This window comes from Schistocerca piceifrons, chromosome 4 (assembly GCF_021461385.2).
Source record: "Schistocerca piceifrons isolate TAMUIC-IGC-003096 chromosome 4, iqSchPice1.1, whole genome shotgun sequence".
Classification (NCBI taxonomy): Eukaryota; Metazoa; Arthropoda; class Insecta; order Orthoptera; family Acrididae; genus Schistocerca; species Schistocerca piceifrons.
The window spans coordinates 583512414-583533822 of record NC_060141.1 but is presented as its reverse complement, the minus strand read 5'-3'; the positions used below and the strand labels follow the sequence as shown (position 1 = coordinate 583533822).

The 21409-nt window shown below is 39.2% G+C and overlaps 1 protein-coding gene across 1 annotated transcript in view; it reads left to right on the top strand.

Annotated features, from left to right (window-relative positions):
• Positions 1 to 21409, top strand: part of LOC124796447 (laminin subunit alpha) — a 380942-nt gene that overhangs the window by 114518 nt on the left and 245015 nt on the right. The window contains exon 12 of the mRNA XM_047260652.1: positions 13841 to 13999. Coding sequence (XP_047116608.1) covers positions 13841 to 13999 — 159 coding nt within the window. The remainder of the gene's footprint in view (positions 1 to 13840; positions 14000 to 21409) is intronic.

Here is a 21409-nt window from a genome sequence, read left to right as displayed (position 1 = left end):
ACAACAGGAACCCATGGAGCCTCAAAATTGATCTCAGTCGTGTCCATAGTAATTTGAGTTTCCACAATAGACAGAACTGTTTCCAAATTGGGATGCATCAATTTGAGAACAGCAGTGCGAATATGTGCACCTGATACATTTTGCATGGCTGCATCACATAACACAACATCACTATAACTGAGTCCATAAGAACACTTAAACCTGCAATATCATGTAAGCCATCTAAGTTTGGCAATCCACTATTTTAAGGTTCATGCAGGCTGCTTCTTTAGCCGCAAAAAATTTAAACCTTGCTGCACTGACATTCATGTGAGCATCATTCGTTAAGCAGCTTAACAAGTTCGCCATAGCTAATAGTTTCTGGACAAGAATCGGGGTACAGTTTTAAATGCCGACAGTATACTTATGCTCTGACCATTGAAAGCAGAAAAGCATTGTGCGCCATACCTGTAATATTGTATGCATAAAATGGGCCTCCATCTGCACCAGATATTCTGACCATCCTCTTTGTTACCACTGAATGGGTGAATCATGGGCACAGAAACCAGTGATGGTGCTGCTTGCTGTGATAGTAATGTAGTCATCTGTTGGACACTGAGCAGCAGGCATTCCATCTGCTGCTCCTGAAACTGAACAGCTTTTTGTTTAGAGACAATTCCTGTGGCAGCTCAGAGATGCTTAACACTTTATTTGACACACAAAAAAATCAAAATACATAAGACAAACACAGGGCAGGCAATGCATAGTTACAACATGTACACAGCATTGCTGCCTTTGTAATTAGGCTAGTGAAGTCTGTACAAACAACATTTGTTTTACCTCACTAAATAATGCTCATCAGCATAGTGATGGGTTCTTAGCTTTACCCTGGGAGAGGCTGAGATGACACTACAGCACATAAAAGATTAGATCACCTTATCATAACTTGAACAAAATGAAATACTTAACTTTGTAACAATCCATGTCCACAGGAATGTCATGAGTATTTGTTTCTGTCACTGAACATTAATGTATCTCTTGATACAGAAGAAGACACTAAGCTCTTCTCACAGAATACAATTGACAATAAACATTTATGCAGAGTTCTGTCTAATACAACAGAGAGAGATAATGCTGTCATCATTGGTGTTGACTACTGCAGGCTGTGCTGAGCAGCACTGTGCTCAGATGTAAGCAATCATGCTGATGCGGTGTTGAATGGAAACTCATGGGGGTGTCTATGCCGACTTCGCTTATTCATCACTGCATCTGGCAGTAACTTTATGTACTTGTGGTTTCATCACCAGGTACCAATCTCACTCTTTGGATGACACACATGTATTGAGACATTTTCCTTTTAACCCTAGAATGGTCAGGCAAAAAATAGTTTCAGGAATGGTCAGGCTGGGTCTGTGGCACCCAATAAATGAATCACTTATAACAAGTGACAAACACTATACACTACTGGCCATGACGTGCTACAGACACGAAATTTAACCGACAGGAAGAAGATGCTGTGATATGCAAATGATTAGCCTTTCAGAGCATTCATACAAGGTTGGCGCCGGTGGCAACATCTACAACGTGCTGACATGAGGAAAGTTTCCAACCATTTTCTCATACACAAAGAGCTGTTGACCGGCGTTGCCTGGTGAAACGTTGTGTTGCTTCGTGTAAGGGGGAGAAATGCGTACCATCGCGTTTCCAACTTTGATAAAGGTCGGATTGTAGCCTATCACGATTGTGTCGTATCATGACATTGCTGCTCACATTGGTCGAGATCCAATGACTGTTTGCAGAATATGGAATCGGTGCGTTCAGGAGGATAATACGGAATGCCATGCTGGATCCCAACGGCCTCGTATCACTAGCAGTCGAAATGACAGGCATCTTATCCACATGGCTGTAATGGATCGTGCAGCCACGTCTCGATCCCTGAGTCAACAGATGGGGACGTTTGCAAGACAACAACCATCTGTACGAACAGTTCGATGATGTTTGCAGCTGCATGGACTATCAGCTTGGAGACCATAGCTGCGGTTACCCTTGACACTGCATCACAGACAGGAGCACCTGCGATGGTGTACTCAACGATGAACCTGGGTGCACGAATGGCAAAAGATCATTTTTTCGGACGAATCCAGGTTCTGTTTACAGCATCATGATGGTCGCATCCATGTTTGGCGACATCGTGGTGAACGCACATTGGAAGTGTGTATTCATCATTGCCATACTGGCGTATCATCTGGTGTGATGGTATGGGGTGCTATTTTAAGTTTATGAATTATACAATAATTATAAAAAAACCTGAAAAACATACTTCTTTGCATCACTCAATGCAAGTAAACTGGAAATTAAATTAAATTTGATTGAAATACGAATATAAATATTAATAAGTTGTAGAACTAATAAGTAAAAACGTTGAATTTTTATTATATAAATAGAAAATGAGTAAATGAACAGTTTGTGAGATATCGTCCTCTAAAACCATCATTTTTCAAGACAGTTGGCATAAACCATTTCAGCATGCACTAAGCATAACTACACCTTGCAAACTTTGCAGATATATTTAGTTTTGCTGTCCTTGCATTTGTAGCCTCTTCCCCTTTTCCCTGGATGTAGACCTTCAACTATTGTTTGCTCTTTGGTGCTGGAGAGGTTAGAGACAATCCTGTGAATTTTGCATGGGAGGTTTGACTTGGTTGCAAACATTGTCAAGTATGGTGTTATGAGAGACTTTCCTAGGGTTCTGTGCTATTCTGTTCTAACTCAAATGCTTTTGTTTGCTTTGAATACAATGTAGCCTTTGAGAGCTGGAATGTTCAACTAGTGAAAAAAGGAATAGAGAGTCCTCTGTCATGTCACTCTAGCTACAGTATATTCACCACACATAGCATCATTGGCATGTACGACACCCTTTGTTTTGCTGTAGTATGTTATTATACTTGCATTTTTCTTTTCGCCGCAGTCACTGTCAATTTCATCATCATGGTGGATTGACAAAATAAGCAGTACTGATTTGTTTCAGTTTGGTACATATGCAAGTAATGTGACATCTTCCTGAAATCCAATCATACTTGTGCAGTCTTTTTTAGATTGTTTGGGCAAAAACTCAACTGGAATTTCAGGTATATTTTTTAACATAGCAATGACAGTAATATTCTTTTCTTGTAGTACTTTTTTGACGATTGGGTAAGAAGTAAACCGATGGTCTATTGTCATATTTCTTCCAGCCCCTTTTGCTGGGTTTACAAGATGCAAAACAACATTTTCTGCCTTATTATTGTCTTCGTACAGTCATTGTGGTTGTGCACCTGCATAGGTATCCAAATGTTTTACATAGTATGTTTTAGAATAAGCCAGGATGAAAACGGTTTTTTGATGGAGCAAAATATACATCGCATTTGGAGACAAACATATCAAGAATGGATCTTATGGTAGCAAGATTATCTTGTTGATTTTCTTTCTTCCCTCATATGGATGTTGTCAAACCTGATACAGTAAGTCAAAAATCTGAACCTTTTCAATGACATACTTGCTTGAAAGATTTCTATTCCGATCCCATCTGTATTCCGAAATTCTTCAATATTCACTTTACTATCAAGCAGTTTTCCAGTTAAGTAAAGTAGGCCAAAATATGTTTTCAGTTCATCAAAACTTGCAAGCCTAGCCATATTTGGGTCACTTGTATAATTATTTCAAACTGAATCAATATAGATATTGGTCGATTCAAGAATTAAATCAATCAGTGGATTGCCGAAAAATAACTGCCATGGTTCTAATGGTGAATGTACATCCATCTCAGGTGGAATGCTTCCAGGCAAATGCATGGGAACTATGTTGTGACATCTTGTTCAAACGCTTGTTTGGGAAACAAGTTTTTCTCCATTTAGTTACTCTATTCCTTCCTTTATAAAAGTGCATAGGTGACCAGCTACAGGAGTTGTACACGATTCAACAATGTAGCTGCATTGGTGCTGATGAAGGTGGAACATCTTCCTCTACACCTCAACTTATTTCACTGTTTATGTTGTGCTCATCGTTTATCTCAAAGTCTGAGTCCGCATCAGAACTGAGTAAATTTCACTGTATGAAATATTTTCTCTTGCTATTTTATATTGTAAACGATTGACAATGATAATTTAGTTTTAGGACATTACAAATAGTGTGCAAAGTAACTCAATGATAGGCCTACATCAGTATAAAAATAGGAACACTCTGGCAGAAATTAGTAACATAAATGGTCAGGCTGGATCTGACAGACCCAAATGCTTTTTGGAAGACTCTCAGACAATGAGTAAACAAAACAAATCCTGAAAATGATGACCAAACAAAGCAAAACCTCATTCACAATGTACATGCTTTCTCGCTTGTGTTTCAGGAAGTTAGCAGAGTACTCGAGTCAGATCAGCAACTGTAAGAATATAAATTCAGTAAGACGAAAACTAGTGGGGTCTCACAGAGCCAGCCTGACCATTCTAGGTTTAAATCTGTGAAACATTCAGCTTTTTAGTGAAGTCCAAAAGAATTATTTTTACTCTGATGCTCTGCTACATCAACATCTGTCTTTGCCACATTTATGAAGAATTCATGTCAACAATCTGATATTTGTGACTGTTTTACAATTAGGCTATCATTTACTTTGATCACAGATGATTAGTGACTATTAACTGTGATGTCCAACATTGATGTGACAGCCAACCACACTGTCTTTGTCTTACTTTTATTTTGTAAAATGAACTTATTGTTTATGTTTGTGTGGATGTCTTTACAGATTTTTAAACATAGCTTTGTAATGTGTAACATACTCAGTAAAATGCTTAGTTTTGTTATATTTCGGGTCATAGTGGATTTGCCTCTACTTGGCATTAGAAATTTTTGTACCTAGTGTTATCCATTTAAGAAGAGTACTCATTTTGTTACGTGTAGTTCTAAGTGGTATGTTGAAAAATGGCATAACAGTAGTGTCACATGAGAGGGAACACATGAGGATGCAGATTGTCCATGACGTACCATTGAGCCATCAGAGTTCCGTCAGTCACTAGCAGCTGTGATCTTAAGTCATATCTGGTGGCTCCCCACACCATAGTGCCAGGAGTAATACCTCTTTATCTCTTAAAAACTATAGAAGAATAGGACCTCTTCCCACAGCACTGCCATAGTAGCTGACTATCTGGGGTACTGCAGGACTGGTATTCAATGCTGAATGCAATGTGATGCCATTCACCAGCAGTCCCTTCCCAATCATAGAACCATTCAGAAACAGCCATTTGTATTGTCATAATTGGCAGCCTAAACATGGGATGGTAATTCCCTAGTCCAGCTGCTGCAAGTCCCTGACCGATGGTGAGATGACACGGAATGTTTCAGGGAGTTCATTATTTGTTGTTGGATGGCAGATGCACATGTGAAGGGTTATAATGTGCTTGGTGCACAGTCTGGCAATCATCCGTTATGGGCGTCAGACAAAGTCAACCAGAACCTTGATGAATACACGTCCTCATATTCCATGCATTCCATTGCCTGGCCACCTATAACACCTAAATGCTCTACAACATCAATATTGAACGATTTGACTGGCTGTCAAATGGAGACCCACCCTGAGGTCCTATCAAATTCTGTTAGGTGCTGAAAATGCTGTCTCACAAGGGTACTCAGCAGGTTCTCACTGATGTCTGACCATGTGTCCTGTGTGCTTCACTCTTTTTGTTAGTCAGTGTATCTACAATGTCTTTACAGGTCGTACAAAGGTCTTATACATATAATATGGATTTTGATGCCCAGAATTTGGCAGTGTTGATTCTTGAGGCATTTGCTGAAATTAGGTTGGCCAGTTTGCAGGTTACAGGTAACTTTGGGTGGTCAAGAGGAGATTTGCAATTTGAAATCCTTCACATTCCCCATCACTTCAAGTTCTGTTTGCACTGCATGAATCCAGTTTTCAGTCTATTCAAGTCCTTTCACTTCTGATACGCTAGATGAAAACCAGCAAAATCTTTCTTTTGATTTGGGATATGTCCTCTGGGTGTCTTGTTTTGCCACTATTCTATGCAGTAGGTAGAAGGTGCCAATGCAATTGCTTCAATTGTTCTGAGGAAACTCTTTTTTGACTTCAGTCTGTTGCTAAATGGATCTTTCACTGTGTTATCTTTTAACTCCTGGCCTTAGCAACAGTAGGCAACAGCAATGGTTAACTGGCACATGGACAGGAGGCCACAGCGCAGTTAGCAGTAGGGCCTCTGAGCATGCTACTGTCATTTGTCTGCAAGCAATTTGATCATGCGTGTGTGGCTTTCAAACAGGTCCTCCATAACAGGCCACCTCCAAAACAGACCAATAACAGTGAGGACACTGGCCATTGCTATCTGTCAACAGTAACAGACAGCCACTTGTCAATGTTGAGTAGTAGTCCAGTCAAATGATGACTGTAAGAGGAAAGTTTTGTAGAAGCTTTTTTGACAATGCTTCTAGATGTTTTTGTCAGTGTTGAATCCGAATTTTCAAAATCCCATCAAAATTTCTACTGATAGTTAGGTGAAAAATGGAAAAAAAACACAAAAATTTAGGACTTTTTGGTTTTTCACTTGTAACTTAGAAATGACCCATTTTTTTGGTTGAGGTGACTGTGAAAAAAAGAGTGTAAAATTTTCCACAAAATAGGTTTTTATGTGTACTTTCATCAGATCACACATATGGTGTATAGAACATGTTGAAGTTAGTGTAATTTTGGGCACCACCACCAAAACCCAACTCCTCACCTCTCAGTATACTATGACATTCATTCAACTGGCAAAATGAAAGCTTTCACCACTCCTACAATTAAAAGATATTCCAAATAACTTTTATAAATGACATGATAATTATGCTTTAATTTGAATTTGGTAATGATAGTAATAACTATCAAAATATTTTATTATTCTTATTATAACAATTATAAAGAATTATCAAAGAAGTTTCATTTTCTTCATGCTTCGTGCACCATTGCCTCCATCTTTACTTGATTCATAAGCAAATTGAGAATATGTAGGTGGGTATGCTACAGCTAAGTAATATAATAGGCGACTAATGTTAGTTCATACCATAAAGTGGGTAAATAATTAGAGTGTTTGTTACAATAATGAGATCATGGGAAATTATAACACTAACAAAAATGTGAAATACGGCTTACCTTCATGTTGTGTGGTACAGTGCATTTACGCTATTACGTGGAAACTATTATTTCCATCAAGAGTTTGAGTGTTGTTGTCAGCATTGTCATAGACAAATTGAAATGACATGGATGGTCAAATTCCAGTCCCTTCGGCACTATTGCTGACACCTCACAGTGTACTGCTTCTATTTGGCAGGCACTGTGTTCTAAAGCAGACAGTACCTCAACTAGTTTCTGACAGCCATATGTCTTACAGAGGAATGTGGTCGGGCCATCTTGCAATGGTGACAAGAAAGAGTTAGGTCTGACAGGTGCTACCATGCTGTGTGCTGTGGCCATAATTTTGGTCTTCCATTTATTCAAGTTTTCTCGCTTCTTCTTCATCGAGAGTCAATTAACGAAATTTTGGACAGTAACAGGGATGAGGACGTCATTCTTTGTAAGAAACTGGTCTGGAGGGGGATATTCCTTTATATTGTAGTAGGTTACAGTACGCTTGTTCGCCCACTGCTTGAATATTGCTCAGCAGTGTGGGATCCGTACCAGATAGGGTTGAGAGAAGAGATAGAGAAGATCCAACAGAGAGCAGTGCGCTTCGTTACAGGATCATTTAGTAATCACGAAAGCGTTACGGAGATGATAGATAAACTCCAGTGGAAGACTCAGCAGGAGAGACGCTCAGTAGCTCGGTACGGGGTTTTGTTAATGTTTCGAGAACATACCTTCACCGAAGAGTCAAGCAGTATATTGCTCCCTCCTACGTATATCTCGCGAAGAGACCATGAGGATAAAATCAGAGAGATTAGAGCCCTCACAGAGGCATACCATCAATCCTTCTTTCCATGAACAATATGAGACTGGAATAGAAGGGAGAACCGATAGAGGTACTCAAGGTACCCTCCGCCACACATCGTCAGGTGGCTTGTGGAGTATGGATGTAGATGTAGATGTAGATGTAGATTGTAAACCTCCAATTGCATATCTTCAAGAAGTGTGTCTGCTTCTGTTTCAACAACATGTTGATGCTCTTCCTCTGGAGATGACCTTATTGATACCATCTGTTGTTGTTGTGGTCTTCAGTCCTGAGACTGGTTTGATGCAGCTCTCCATGCTACTCTATCCTGTGTAAGCTTCTTCATCTCCCAGTAACTACTGCAACCTACATCCTTCTGAATCTGCTTAGTGTATTCATCTCTTGGTCTCCCTCTATGATTATTTCCCTCCACACTGCCCTCCAATACTAAATTGGTGATCCCTTGATGCCTCAGAACATGTCCTACCAACCGATCCCTTCTTCTAGTCAAGTTGTGCCACAAACTTCTCTTCTCCCCAATCCTATTCAATACCTCCTCATTAGTTATGTGATCTACCCATCTAATCTTCAGCATTCTTCTGTAGCACCACATTTCAAAAGCTTCTATTCTCATCTTGTCCAAACTATTTATCGTCCATGTTTCACTTCCATACATGGCTACACTCCATACAAATACTTTCAGAAACGACTTCCTGACACTTAAATCTACACTTGATGTTAACAAATTTCTCTTCCTCTGAAACGCTTTCCTTTCCATTGCCAGTCTACATTTTATATCCTCTCTACTTCGACCATCATCAGTTATTTTGCTCCCCAAATAGCAAAACTCCTTTACTACTTTAAGAGTCTCATTTCCTAATCTAATCCCCTCAGTATCACCTCATTTAATTTGACTACATTCCGTTATCCTCATTTTGCTTTTGTTGATGTTCATCTTATATCCTCCTTTCAAGACACTATCCATTCCATTCAACTGCTCTTCCAAGTCCTTTGCTGTCTCTGACAGAATTACAATGTCATCGGCGAACCTCGAAGTTTTTATTTCTTCTCCCTGGATTTTAATACCTACTCCTAATTTTTCTTTTGTTTTCTTTACTGCCTGCTCAATATACAGATTGAATAACATCGGAGATAGGCTACAACCCTGTCTCACTCCCTTCCCAACCACTGCTTCCCTTTCATGTCCCTTGACTCTTACAACTGCCATCTGGTTTCTGTACAAATTGTAAATAGCCGTTCGCTCCCTGTATTTTACCCCTGCCACCTTCAGAATTTGAAAGAGAGTATTCCAGTCAACATTGTCAAAAGCTTTCTCTAAGTCTATAACTGCTAGAAATGTAGGTTTGCCTTTCCTTAATCTAGCTTCTAAGATAAGTCGTAGGTTCAGTATTGCCTCACGTGTTCCAATATTTCTATGGAATCCAAACTGATCTTCCCCGAGGTCAGTTTCTACTAGTTTTTCCATTCATCTGTAAAGAATTCGTGTTAGTATTTTGCAGCCGTGACTTATTAAACTAATAGTTCGGTACTTTTCGCATCTGTCAACACCTGCTTTCTTTGGGATTGGAATTATTATATCCTGGTTGAAGTATGAGGGTATTTCGCCTGTCTCATATATCTTGCTCACCAGATGGTAGAGTTTTGTCAGGACTGGCTCTCCCAAGGCTGTCAGTAGTTCCAATGGAATGTTGTCTACTCCCGGGGCCTTGTTTCGACATAGGTCTTTCAGTGCTCTGTCAAACTCTTCACGCAGTATCATATCTCCCATTTCATCTTCATCTACATCCTCTTCCATTTCCACAATATTGTCCTCAAGTACATCGCCCATGTATACACCCTCTATATACTCCTTCCACCTTTCTGCTTTCCCTTCTTTGCTTAGATCTGGGTTTCCATCTGAGCTCTTGATATTCATGCAAGTGGTTCTCTTTTCTCCAAAGGTCTCTTTAATTTTCCTGTAGACAGTATCTATCTTACCCCTGGTGAGGTAAGCCTCTACATCCATACATTTGTCCTCTAGCCATCCCTGCTTAGCCATGTCGCACTTCATGTCAATCTCATTTTTGAGACATTTGTATTCCTTTTTGCCTGCTTCATTTACTGCATTTTTATATTTTCTCCTTTCATCAATTAACTTCAATATTTCTTCTGTTACCCAAGGATTTCTAGTAGCCCTCGTCTTTTTACCTACTTTATCCTCTGCTGCCTTCACTACTTCATCCCTTAAAACTACCCATCCTTCTTCTACTGTATTTCTTACCCCCATTCCTGTCAATTGTTCCCTTATGCCCCCCCTGGAACTCTGTACAACCTCTGCTTTAGTCAGTTTATCCAGGTCCCATCTCCTTAAATTCCCACCTTTTTGCAGTTTCTTCAGTTTTAATCTACAGTTCATAACCAGTAGATTGTGATCAGAGTCCACATCTGCCCCTGGAAATGTCTTACAATTTAAAACCTGGTTTCTAAATCTCTTTCTTACCATTATATAATCTATTTGAAACCTGTCAGTATCTCCAGGCTTCTTCCATGTATACAACCTTCTTTTATGATTCTTGAACCAAGTTTTAGCTATGATTAAGTTGTGCTCTGTGCAAAATTCTACCAGGTGGCTTCCTCTTTCATTTCTTCCCCCCAATCCATATTCATCTGCTATGTTTCCTTCTCTCCCTTTTCCTACTACCGAATTCCAGTCACCCATGACTATTGAATTTTCATCTCCTTTCTCTATGTGAATAATTTCTTTTATTTCATCATACATTTCTTCAATTTCTTCGTCATCTGCAGAGCTAGTTGGCATATAAACTTGTACTACTGTAATAGGTGAGGGCTTCGTGTCTGTCTTGGCCACAATAATGCGTTCACTGTGCTGTTTGTAGTAGCTTACCCGCAGTCCTATTTTTTTTATTCTTTATTAAACCTACTCCTGCATTACACCTATTTGATTTTGTATTTATAACCCTGTATTCGCCTGACCAAAAGTCTTGTTCCTCCTGCCACCAAACTTCACTAATTCCCACTATATCTAACTTCAACCTATCCATTTCCCTTTTTAAATTTTCTAACCTACCTGCCCGATGAAGGGATCTGACATTCCACACTCCGATCCGTAGAACGCAGTTTTCTTTCTCCTGATAATGACTTCCTCTTGAGTAGTCCTCACCCGGAGATCCGAATGGGGGACTATTTTACCTCCGGAATATTTTACGCAAGAGGACGCCATCATCATTTAATCATACAGTAAAGCTGCATGCCCTCGGGAAAAATTACGGCTGTAGTTTCCCCTTGCTTTCAGCCGTTCGCAGTACCAGCACAGCAAGGCCGTTTTGGTTAGTGTGCACAGCAAGGCCGTTTTGGTTAGTGTTACAAGGCCAGATCAGTCAATTATCCAGACTGTTGCCCCTGCAACTACTGAAAAGGCTGCTGCCCCTCTTCAGGAACCACACGTTTGTCTGGCCTCTCAACAGATACCCCTCCATTGTGGTTGCACCTATGGTACGGCTATCTGTATCGCTAAAGCACGCAAGCCTCCCACCAATGGCAAGGTCCATGGTTCATATCTGTAATAATTTTGTACCCACTGGTTTTGAAACAAACAACAGCTGATTTCTTCACCAATGAAGCAGTCCCTGCAGCACTTAGTTCTTCAACACTTGAGCTTTTACTGTCTTGACTTAAGGATGGTAGTCACTGTGGATACTATTAACTGCCGAAGGGAAAATTAACTCTCCTCATCATTTTCACTGAGGTAGTTAAAAATTTGCTGCATGGCGCCATCAATCCCTGTTGTTTTTTTTTTCCTTCTTGCTTTGGCTTTGTGCACCTTCTACAACCACATCAGGATCAGACCCAATACAACATATTATTAAGCATTCTAATTCATTGTTTTGTCTCTTAGCAAGGTACAGAACAGTATCTCACAGCCCAAGCTTACACACACACTAAATTCCGTCAATTGGTGGGAGTTGATTTTACTGAGCCAGAAATTCTGGCGTAATAACCAAGCCACACAAAAATAGTTGGTTCTGAAATCAAAATCTGCTTGAGCAGATAGAGTTTTTTTTTACTGCAACCAGCCATAACCTTCTTAGCCTCCTCAGCAATTAATTTTTTGGTAATATACTACCCTTAACATGGTTCACGAACCTTAACCACAGTCTTGCCCTTCATAAGGGCAGCTATCCCATCCATCCTCTTTCTACTTGTTTCAAGAACATTCTTCAAGTCCACTTTGGTACTAAGTGGTGACACTTTTCTCCTATCATCCAGTACACCATCACATAGAACAAATGTCTCACTGGAACTCATAACTCATTATGAATGACTATAGTATACACTCAAACTGAATTTACCCATTGCAGATACATCCTAAGCAACCATCTGAGGGCGAATTTGTAAACAACTTCCAGTGCAGGAGAGCAACACAAAGGATCAGCCTTCCCCCTGTTAACAGGAGGGACGTCATTGGCATCTCACAAACATCTTACCCTCCACCATGGCGGGTGTCAGCTACCAACCACTCCAATAACACTGTGATGCAACTGGAGGAAGGAATTTGGCAATGGATGTGGAACCAAGTATGGTAAAGGTGCAGGGGGTAGGCCTTGAGATGGACCAGCTCCTCAGCTTTGAATTCATGCTAACTTCAACACGTGCTATACACCACATGTCAGTCTGACGAAAAATGTCACTCACACTAATTTATTTTCATAAACAGTCAATTTTGTGGAAAGGGTGTCTTTTCTCAGTCACAAGCAAAAAACCAAAGAAAGATCCCATTTCTTCCAATGCTTTTTCCATTTTTAACCCATTTCTGGGCCAAAATTTTGGTGGAACTTAGAAAATTCCAACTCAGTTCCCTCAAAAACATGTAGAAAGCTTATCAAGAAAACATCTACAAAACTTGCCTTGAGGAAACATTGTGAGGTACACAAAATGTGATGCAACAGCAGTTTGAAAGCCATATATTGAACATATTCTCTGGGAAGGCCTGAAGAGTGACAAGCACCTTTACTGTTCTGTTAAAAACATGAAAAGTATATAAGAAATGCATGTAGTTTGTATTGTTCTTTTATCTGTTGGTTTCTGGATCTCCTACAATTCTTGTAGAATACCATTTACATTCTATTTATCAACCCCTGTATAAGCAATCATAAATAGCTTGGCTTCATTAATTTTTTCATCAGTTTAGTTAACTGGCTCTTTTTTTTTCTTTGAAACTTGTGAATTTATGTGATTTCATTTTCCCAATCATCAACTGAAGTTGTATTAATGTCCTGTATCACCAAGCCTTCTGTAAGTATCCCACCTTAACACCATTTCATTGACTTGCATATTAAATGTCACTACTTATTACTTAAAATAGTTTCTTACGAGGTGTCAGACATTTGAGGTGAGGTGGTCACCAGTAAGTCTTGCATCAGTTTTTAGCATTGCTAGCCACTTTACCATGGAGATTGCATTACTGAATGGTAAATAAAAAAATGTGTCTCTAGAAATGTATGTCATATTACTTCTCAAATACTGTTTAGAAAATGTGTAGTTGCTTTTGATGGTAAACTTTACAATGGAACTCTGCAGAAGTGCCTAGAGGCATGATGGAATGTTAATAAGCTACATAACTTACCAATGTAATTCATGTAAAATAGTAATTATTGCAGCTGTTCAGATTTGGCCGATCTTAAAGATCTTTTAAGTGACCTGTCACTGATAAAGGTAATAACATTACCACCTTTACCTGAATACAAGAAGTGACTGGGATTCAAGAGGCTAAAGAAAAAGGGGAATGTAAACAGAAATTTATGGATCAATTTATTGTTCTCTATTTTGTATAAACATTTCAAACTCTAAATCCACATAAATGACAATGAATTTGAGCTTCAATTTTCTTATATTTACAGAATGTGACTGCTATCTTCCTGGTGTTATGGGTGGACTTGGAGTCTGTGACACTAAAACAGGTCAATGTTATTGCAAGACATCTGTGGGTTCCAGAAGGTGTGATGAATGTAAGGACGGAACATACAACTTGAAGGAAGAAAACTTGTTTGGTTGCAGCGGTGAGTAGAAAATATGTTTATGAAAATTCTGCTCTTTTGTGTTTTGTTGGGATTTAGATGTTTGTTACACAATGTACATCTGATGGGTGATATGTAGAGTTCTTGCATACTGACCTTGTGCTATTCCTCCATTATTGTCCCTCATAAGGGTAGCAGGACATGGTGAGGCTGTCACAGACAATTTTATTTTAGATAAAAATCTTTATAGGTTCAGATTTGTAAGTGGCTTGCCAAGCAGACTCTCTATAACAGAGACCTATAAACTGTGACCTGCGAGTCAGACCTGGTCATAGATGTCTATATACCAATTTACCCTCTCATAAGGCGAGGTTTTTTCCCCAAATGCATCTTTTGAAAGCTACAGGATTGTCTTACATTTGCAGATGAAACTATTGCTGCTAAGGTTAATATGTTTATGTTGTTTAATTGAGTATATATGGGCTGCTTACTCTTACAGATGAAGCTTTGGCTATATAGGTCATGTGCAGGTTTATTTTGATGAATTTGGAAGGGCAGGGCTGGGTGAATATACATACAAACAGGTTCCAGATTTCCCTATATGCTTGAAACGCTTGATACATTATTTATGTTGCTTGAACAATAACATGACATTTAGCTTGCATGGTCTAGTGCAAGGGATACGCAAGAAACTGTGAACTAGACACAACAAAATCTGTTGCTCTGCTTAAAATTTGACAATTTGTGAAACAAGGAGGAAATAGCAATAAATTCTGTCATCTTGCAAACTCTTGTTGTATTTGAACAGATTTGCGATAAAAGTTCTCCTACACGCATGGACACTGTGTACAAACACTAATTCTCCTTTTTAAGTAAAGACAACATTCAAAAGCAAAAATGTTGCCCTTGAAACAACCTTACTTAATTCTGAATCCAGATCAATATTTTATTTGAGTATGAGAGAAGATCAATATTTTATTTGAGTATGAGAGACTGTAATTTACTAAGTGGGTTGCAAATGAGAAATTCGGTCGCTGTTCACATATTAGAATACCGGATAAAAACATTACTGGCTTTTAATCAGATTTAGAACATGATGGTGACATTCAGGTGAAACAAGACTGAAAATTAATCCAGAATGAGATAAATCATATTAAACTGTAATTGTTGTCACGAGAATAAATTTCAGCGGCAAGACACGTTGTGGAGATAGTACCAACAGACATCAATAGATAACGGGATGAGTGAAGTTGGTGAATTGGACTGAGCCATGATTGTGATCTTTTGTTTATCTATTTGTTCCTGTTGTTACACATGACTTGCACACTAGAAGATATTGCAGTCCGTGTTTCATAGTTGCTCAAGCACAGTGCTGTGGAAGGGTTGGAGGGGGAACTGTGATACCAGCTTGGCTGAGAACTAGATGTGTGCAGGGAGGGGAGTAGCAAGTGGGTGACAACTTATGTCATGTTGCCAACCATTGAAGCCTATACTGTATCCTTTGACATTTTAGGAACATCTGCCACTTTTAAAGTAAAGTTTGGCTGAATTCATTTGTAGTCGGAATTGAATTGACTTCAAAACTGGACATATACTTAAAAATAGTATTCATTTCTGCAGGTAAAAGTCTAAATAAGGGCTGGTTGGCATACTTATGTATCTCATGCTGCAATGTTGTTGACACTCACAGGGACATGACGGGAACAAAAGGGGATGTGTCAGCTGCTGGTTCTGCACAGCCATTGAGAGAGTGGCAGGCAGATGATACGTTTGGAAGCAAGAGGCATTGTGATATTCTCATGTCAGTATAGAAGAGAAATCCGTATACATTTGCATAAAAGTAGCTGGTCCCACAGTAACCACAACCACATAAATCACATCATATTAGGAAGAAACTGCCAAAAATTTATGACAACAAAGATGTAAATTTCACAGTTGTTCTACTATGATGATGATGGTTAAAAATAGTGATACCACAGATATCAGGGTCAGTAAGTGAAAAACGTGGAAAAGAAAATGGTCTGCAAATTAATGTAAGTTATTTCTTTTGGTTTGTTTTATTTCTCTTTGTATTATCAAAATGTAGACAAACAATTATTGGCATAAATTTAGAACAGGTGTAATGTTAACTTTTCAGGCAGATACATTATGTCAATAAAACAGTTTGTTATTTTGTTTACTCAGATTATGTTAAAAACAAATTTTTTTCAAGAAGCCTCTTGAAAAATGGGGGTCGTCTTAAAACCGGGAATGGCTTATACTTGGGTAAATACGGTACTCTTGCCTCTCGGGACCATTCAGCCCTGAAAATGTGAAATGTGTCAGCTTCAGTAATTTCTTCATTCTGCCTGGCTTTAATAGCCCACCTACTAGCTTTTAGTGGTATCGAGATAGTGAGTAGTGTACTTCTTAACATTATGTTTTCACTGAATGAACAATGGAATATTTTTTGCTGTAAGCGCTTAAATTACAACAAAGATGAATTAAGAAAGATACCAATAATGCATTTCATGTGTTTGGCATGGTGGAGATTGTCTTCCCAAAGTTTAACAAAGACAGTATTTCAACAGTTCAGCAATCTGGTGCTCACTTGTATGAAAGGTAACTGTTTTCTTGCTGTGAGCTATTATTGCAGTCTAATGGATGACAGCAATAAAATGTGTGTGTGTGTGTGTGTGTGTGTGTGTGTGTGTGTATCAGTCAGGCTTTGTACTTAATTTAACAATGAAAACAATCAATTGTTGACAGAATAATTTAACTGGATAGATAATGAATCTACTCACCAAGCAGCGGCAGAACACACACATAAAAGACGGTTGTAATTGACAACTTTCGGAGCCAGTGGCTCCTTCTTCAGGCAGAAGTGTTGAAGGGGAGGAAGAGGGGGAGTGAAGGAAAAGGAGAGGAGAGGTTAGGTCTAGGAAAAGGGGTAGATTTAGGGGAAGTCACCCAGAACTACAGGTCAGGGTAGACTTACTGCATGGGATGAGAATGAAAGGCTGATTATTGGGGACTGCATTGGACAAGATTTGAAAACCTGAGAACTTAATGGTGGAAAACAGGGTAATATTCAGGCAGACATTATTCCTTAAATGTCATACATGAGTTATTGAGGTTAGAAAACTAACCGCGTTGTACGTAAACAGTGGTGACTTTGGGGGAGGGTGTGTGTGTGTGTGTGTGTGTGTGTGTGAAAGATGTAGAAAAGTAAAACAGAATGAAACAAAGAATAGTTACTGTGAAGAAATGCTGAGATGGAAGAAATTAACATATATTGAGGCCAGGCAGGTGGTGAGAACAAAGGACATGTTGCAATGCTAGTTACCACCTGCAGAGTTTTGAGAAACCTGTGTCTGGGGGAAGAATCCAGATGGCACATGTGGGGGAAACAGGCATTGAGGTCATGATTGTCATGTTGCAGAGAATGCTTTGTGACAGGATATTGCAAGTTGCCAGTATACACCCTCTGCCTATGTCCATTCATCCCAACTGATAATTTGGTGGTAGTCATGGTGATGTAGAAGGCCAAACAGTGTTTACATAACAGATGGTATATAATGTGTGTTGTTTCACAGGTGGCTCTCCCTTCAATAGTATATGTTTTGCCAGTTACGGAGCTGCTATAGGTGGTGGTATGAGCGTGCACAGGGCAAGTCTTGCAGTGTGGGATGGTCACAGGAGTAGGAGCCATAGGGTAGGGAGATGACTGCAGAAGGAGCATAGAGTCTGACAAGAATATTGTGGAGATTGGGAGGACGATAGAAAACTATTCTAGGTGTGGTGGGCAAAATTTCAGACAGGGCATGATTTTAGGAACTCATGGTCCTGTCAAAGTATATGATTAACATGTTCCAGACCATGATAATACTGAGTCACCAGTGCGTGTACTGAAGTTGTTTTTTGGAGGGATCAGCAGTACCAGGATTGGATGTGATGGAACAAATATGTTTGCCTCAGATGCCAAGGCTGTATTGGAGGGAACGTTTGACATGGAAATGATGGCAACTGTCAAAATGTAAGTACTGTTGCTTGTTGTTAGGTGTGTAGCTGGCCTTCATTGGGGAAGAGATAAACATCAAGGAAAGTGGCGTGGGATTCAGAATAGAACCATGTGAAATTTAATTAGGAGAAGCTATTCAGAGATTCCAGAAATTTTAGCAAGTCAGCCTCACCGTGAGTTCATATGGTAAAGATGTCATCAATGTATCTAAACCAGACCAGGGGCTGAAGACTTATAGATACCAGGAAAGTGCCCTCCAAGTGACTCTTGAAAAGATTGGCATAGGAAGGAGCCATCCTGGTTCCCATGGCTGTACCCCTGATCTTTAATTCTGTTGTTTATAAATTTTCTAAAACTATGTAAACCATGTACTGTCTTAGCCCATGATTAAGTAGCATTGGATCTCTTGGTACCATTGATACTTGAATAAATAAATAAATCAAAAAATGTATGATTAATGTGATTGTTATTGTATGTCCAGACAACAGTTTTTTTTTAAGTGTTGGCCAGGTAAAAAAAGGTATGAGACAGAGTCAGAAAGTAATGGAGAATAATTTTTTCTCATCTGCTATTGCAGCTAGTATGCTGAAATTTCATGGAGATACAGTTTGAGCTACAGAGGGTATTTTGTTTTTATGTGCAGCTCTAGCAACAGAAGCCTGAACTCTGAAACAAACATGGTCCGCTTGTTACTGTCATCAACTTGTGAAGAGCAGTGAGTGTAGTTTGATATTTGTGGACCAAAGGGCAGAAACCAAGTGAAATTCATAGGGACATGCATGGTATGTAAGGGGATGACTGTATGGACCGGGCAGTGTCTCCAGGTGGTGTGCAGTCTTCGAAGCAGGCCACATAAACCATAGTAATTCGCCATGCTCTAGACAGATGGTAACAGCTGCAACCTAACAGAATATCGAAGTCATTGAGTTAGCAATTTTGAATGACTGGTGTTTGCAACTGTGAATCTTACCGCAGCAGTTCAATATTTCTTGTGTGCTGTGTAAGATGTTGTTCACGACACATTGATATTTCGTAAAGTTAGTACTTGTTGGCTGTCTAAGAATCTGATGGACAACCACAAGGGCCAGTGAATGAGGACAGGCTTGGATTACTTAACACATTATGCCATGGAAGAGCATGACTTTCTGATAGGAATCATTACTGATGATGAGTCGTGTGTGTACCGCTACTTGCCCAAAACCAAGCAGGCCTCTATGGAATGGAAATATACTGGTTCTCCAGTATGAAAAAAATTCAAAGTGACTCAATCTGCTAGGAAAGTGTTTTTGACGGTGTTCTGTGATATGAGGTATGGATGGTGTGTTATTAGTGGATTTTTCTGAACATGGGACTGCTGTGAATGCTACTGTCTACATTAAAACTTTGTTTAAGTTGTCGTCCATTCTTGACAAACACCACAACATTAAAGCCGGCAGTGTCAGACTTCTTCATGACAATGCTCACCTCCATGTTGCTGCATCTGTTTGTGAGAAAATTGGTAAATTTGGGTGGAAGGTGATCCAGCATCTGCCACATAGTCTACACCTTGCACTGTCAGATTTTAATCTGTTTGGACCGTAATTCCTGGCTGGCCAACATTTTGCGACAGATGCAGAAGTGAAATCATCAGTCTGCAGATAGCTCTACTCAGACTAAATAGTCTTTTATGAACAGGATGTACTGAAACTGTTAGCATGATGGGAGAAATGTCTTGAGAACATTTGTGACTGTGCAGAAAAGTAGATAAAAGATGTAAGTTCATTTGTAATTTTTTTTTTTTTGTTAGCAATTAAACTTTTAGGCAGTAAAATGACTCATGTTGCTACATCAGGCAAATATGGTAGATGTTCCATCACTGGACTGTTGTTTTTTTGCCAAAACCCCTTTTCACAGACATTGTGTTGTGGAACTGCACATTGTCCTGACAAAGAATCTATGAGTGATTCTTACACAGATCTGGTCTCCTTCATCACACTCGTTCATGGAAGGTCTTTATAACAGTTACATAATAAGCATGATTGACAGTCTGACCTTCAGGCACCCAATCAGTGTAGATAACCCATCGGATATTGAAGGAAACAATCATCATTGCTTTGAATTTTGATTTGCTCATGCACACTTTCTTCTTCCTAGGGGATTGAGAGCCCTTCCAATGCTTGATTTGTCACTTAGTCTCTGGATCATACTGAAATATCCAGTATTACTTTTGCTGAGGTAATCAGAGTCATTTTGAACGTTTTCAAGAATATCAGGACAGCAGTCCACTCGATGTTGCTTTTGCTCATTTGTGAGGATTCTTGGTCCCACTTTAGCAAAAACCTTTCTCATGCCCACATCATCATGTCAAACAAACATTTGCACACTTGAAGAAAACAAATGCTTTATTGTATACAACGCAATGCACACCATCACTTCACAGGGACTAAACACATACGTGCTGCCAACCACTGAATACAAAAAGATAGGAGTCTGTTATTAAATAACATTGCACTCACATATTTAATAACTATCAAATTCCAAAAATATTGCACAAATACTGAAATTTATTGGGAAACAGTGGTGTTGGCAGTACATCAGCAAACTGTTCTTGAGAGTCTACTTCTGAAATAGTGATTTCACCAACACTGACTAATTCACAAACAAAGAAATGCTCTATATGAATATGTTTCATGCTTCAATAAAACTCAGGTTTCTGGGCAAGCTGGATAGTAGCTTTGTTGCACTCTGTAAATTTGGTGTTGATTTCAACTGGCCCAGTTATGTCAAAAGGTTCCTGATCTGTACAGCTCCTTGAGCAGCTTCGGTGGCAGCCACTCTCAGACACAGTTTTTGATATGGAAACACATGATTGACTAATTCAGTAGATAGGTGCCCCCAGAATACAGACAAAAAACAACTAATGTTGAGTGTCCTGAGGCACTATCATCGCCATGATCAGCATCACTATAGCACTCTAAAAACTCCTTTTTAGTTCAGTTTTTGTAAAAATGTTTAATTTGTTACGGCTCTCAGGTACACATCATGCTTTTTGACTTTTCAGGATTCTTGATATGACACTGACAGGATATGCAATATCAGGATGTGTCCCACACATCAGTATCATTAGTGCTCAAAGAGCTTGCCTATATGAAAATTGAGAGTTGTGAGGACTTTCTTCTGTATGGTTGTTATTTATAACAGGAGTAGTCACAGCCTTACAGTTCCTCAGGTTGAAGTGATCTGATGTCTTCTCAGTGTAATGAATTTAACTTACACGTACAGATCCATCTTTTTGTTTGTTACATTCCAGACCTAAGAAAAATGATGCAGACTTTGAATTAATGTTGAGTTCGTCTCTTAAATCACTGACAAGTTCTTGAAGTTCCTGTTCAGTTTGAGCTGCAGTCCAGTCAATAAAGCACAAAAATATTTTCTTGCAGCCTTTCTACCTCCTGAAAAGACAATGAACAGCT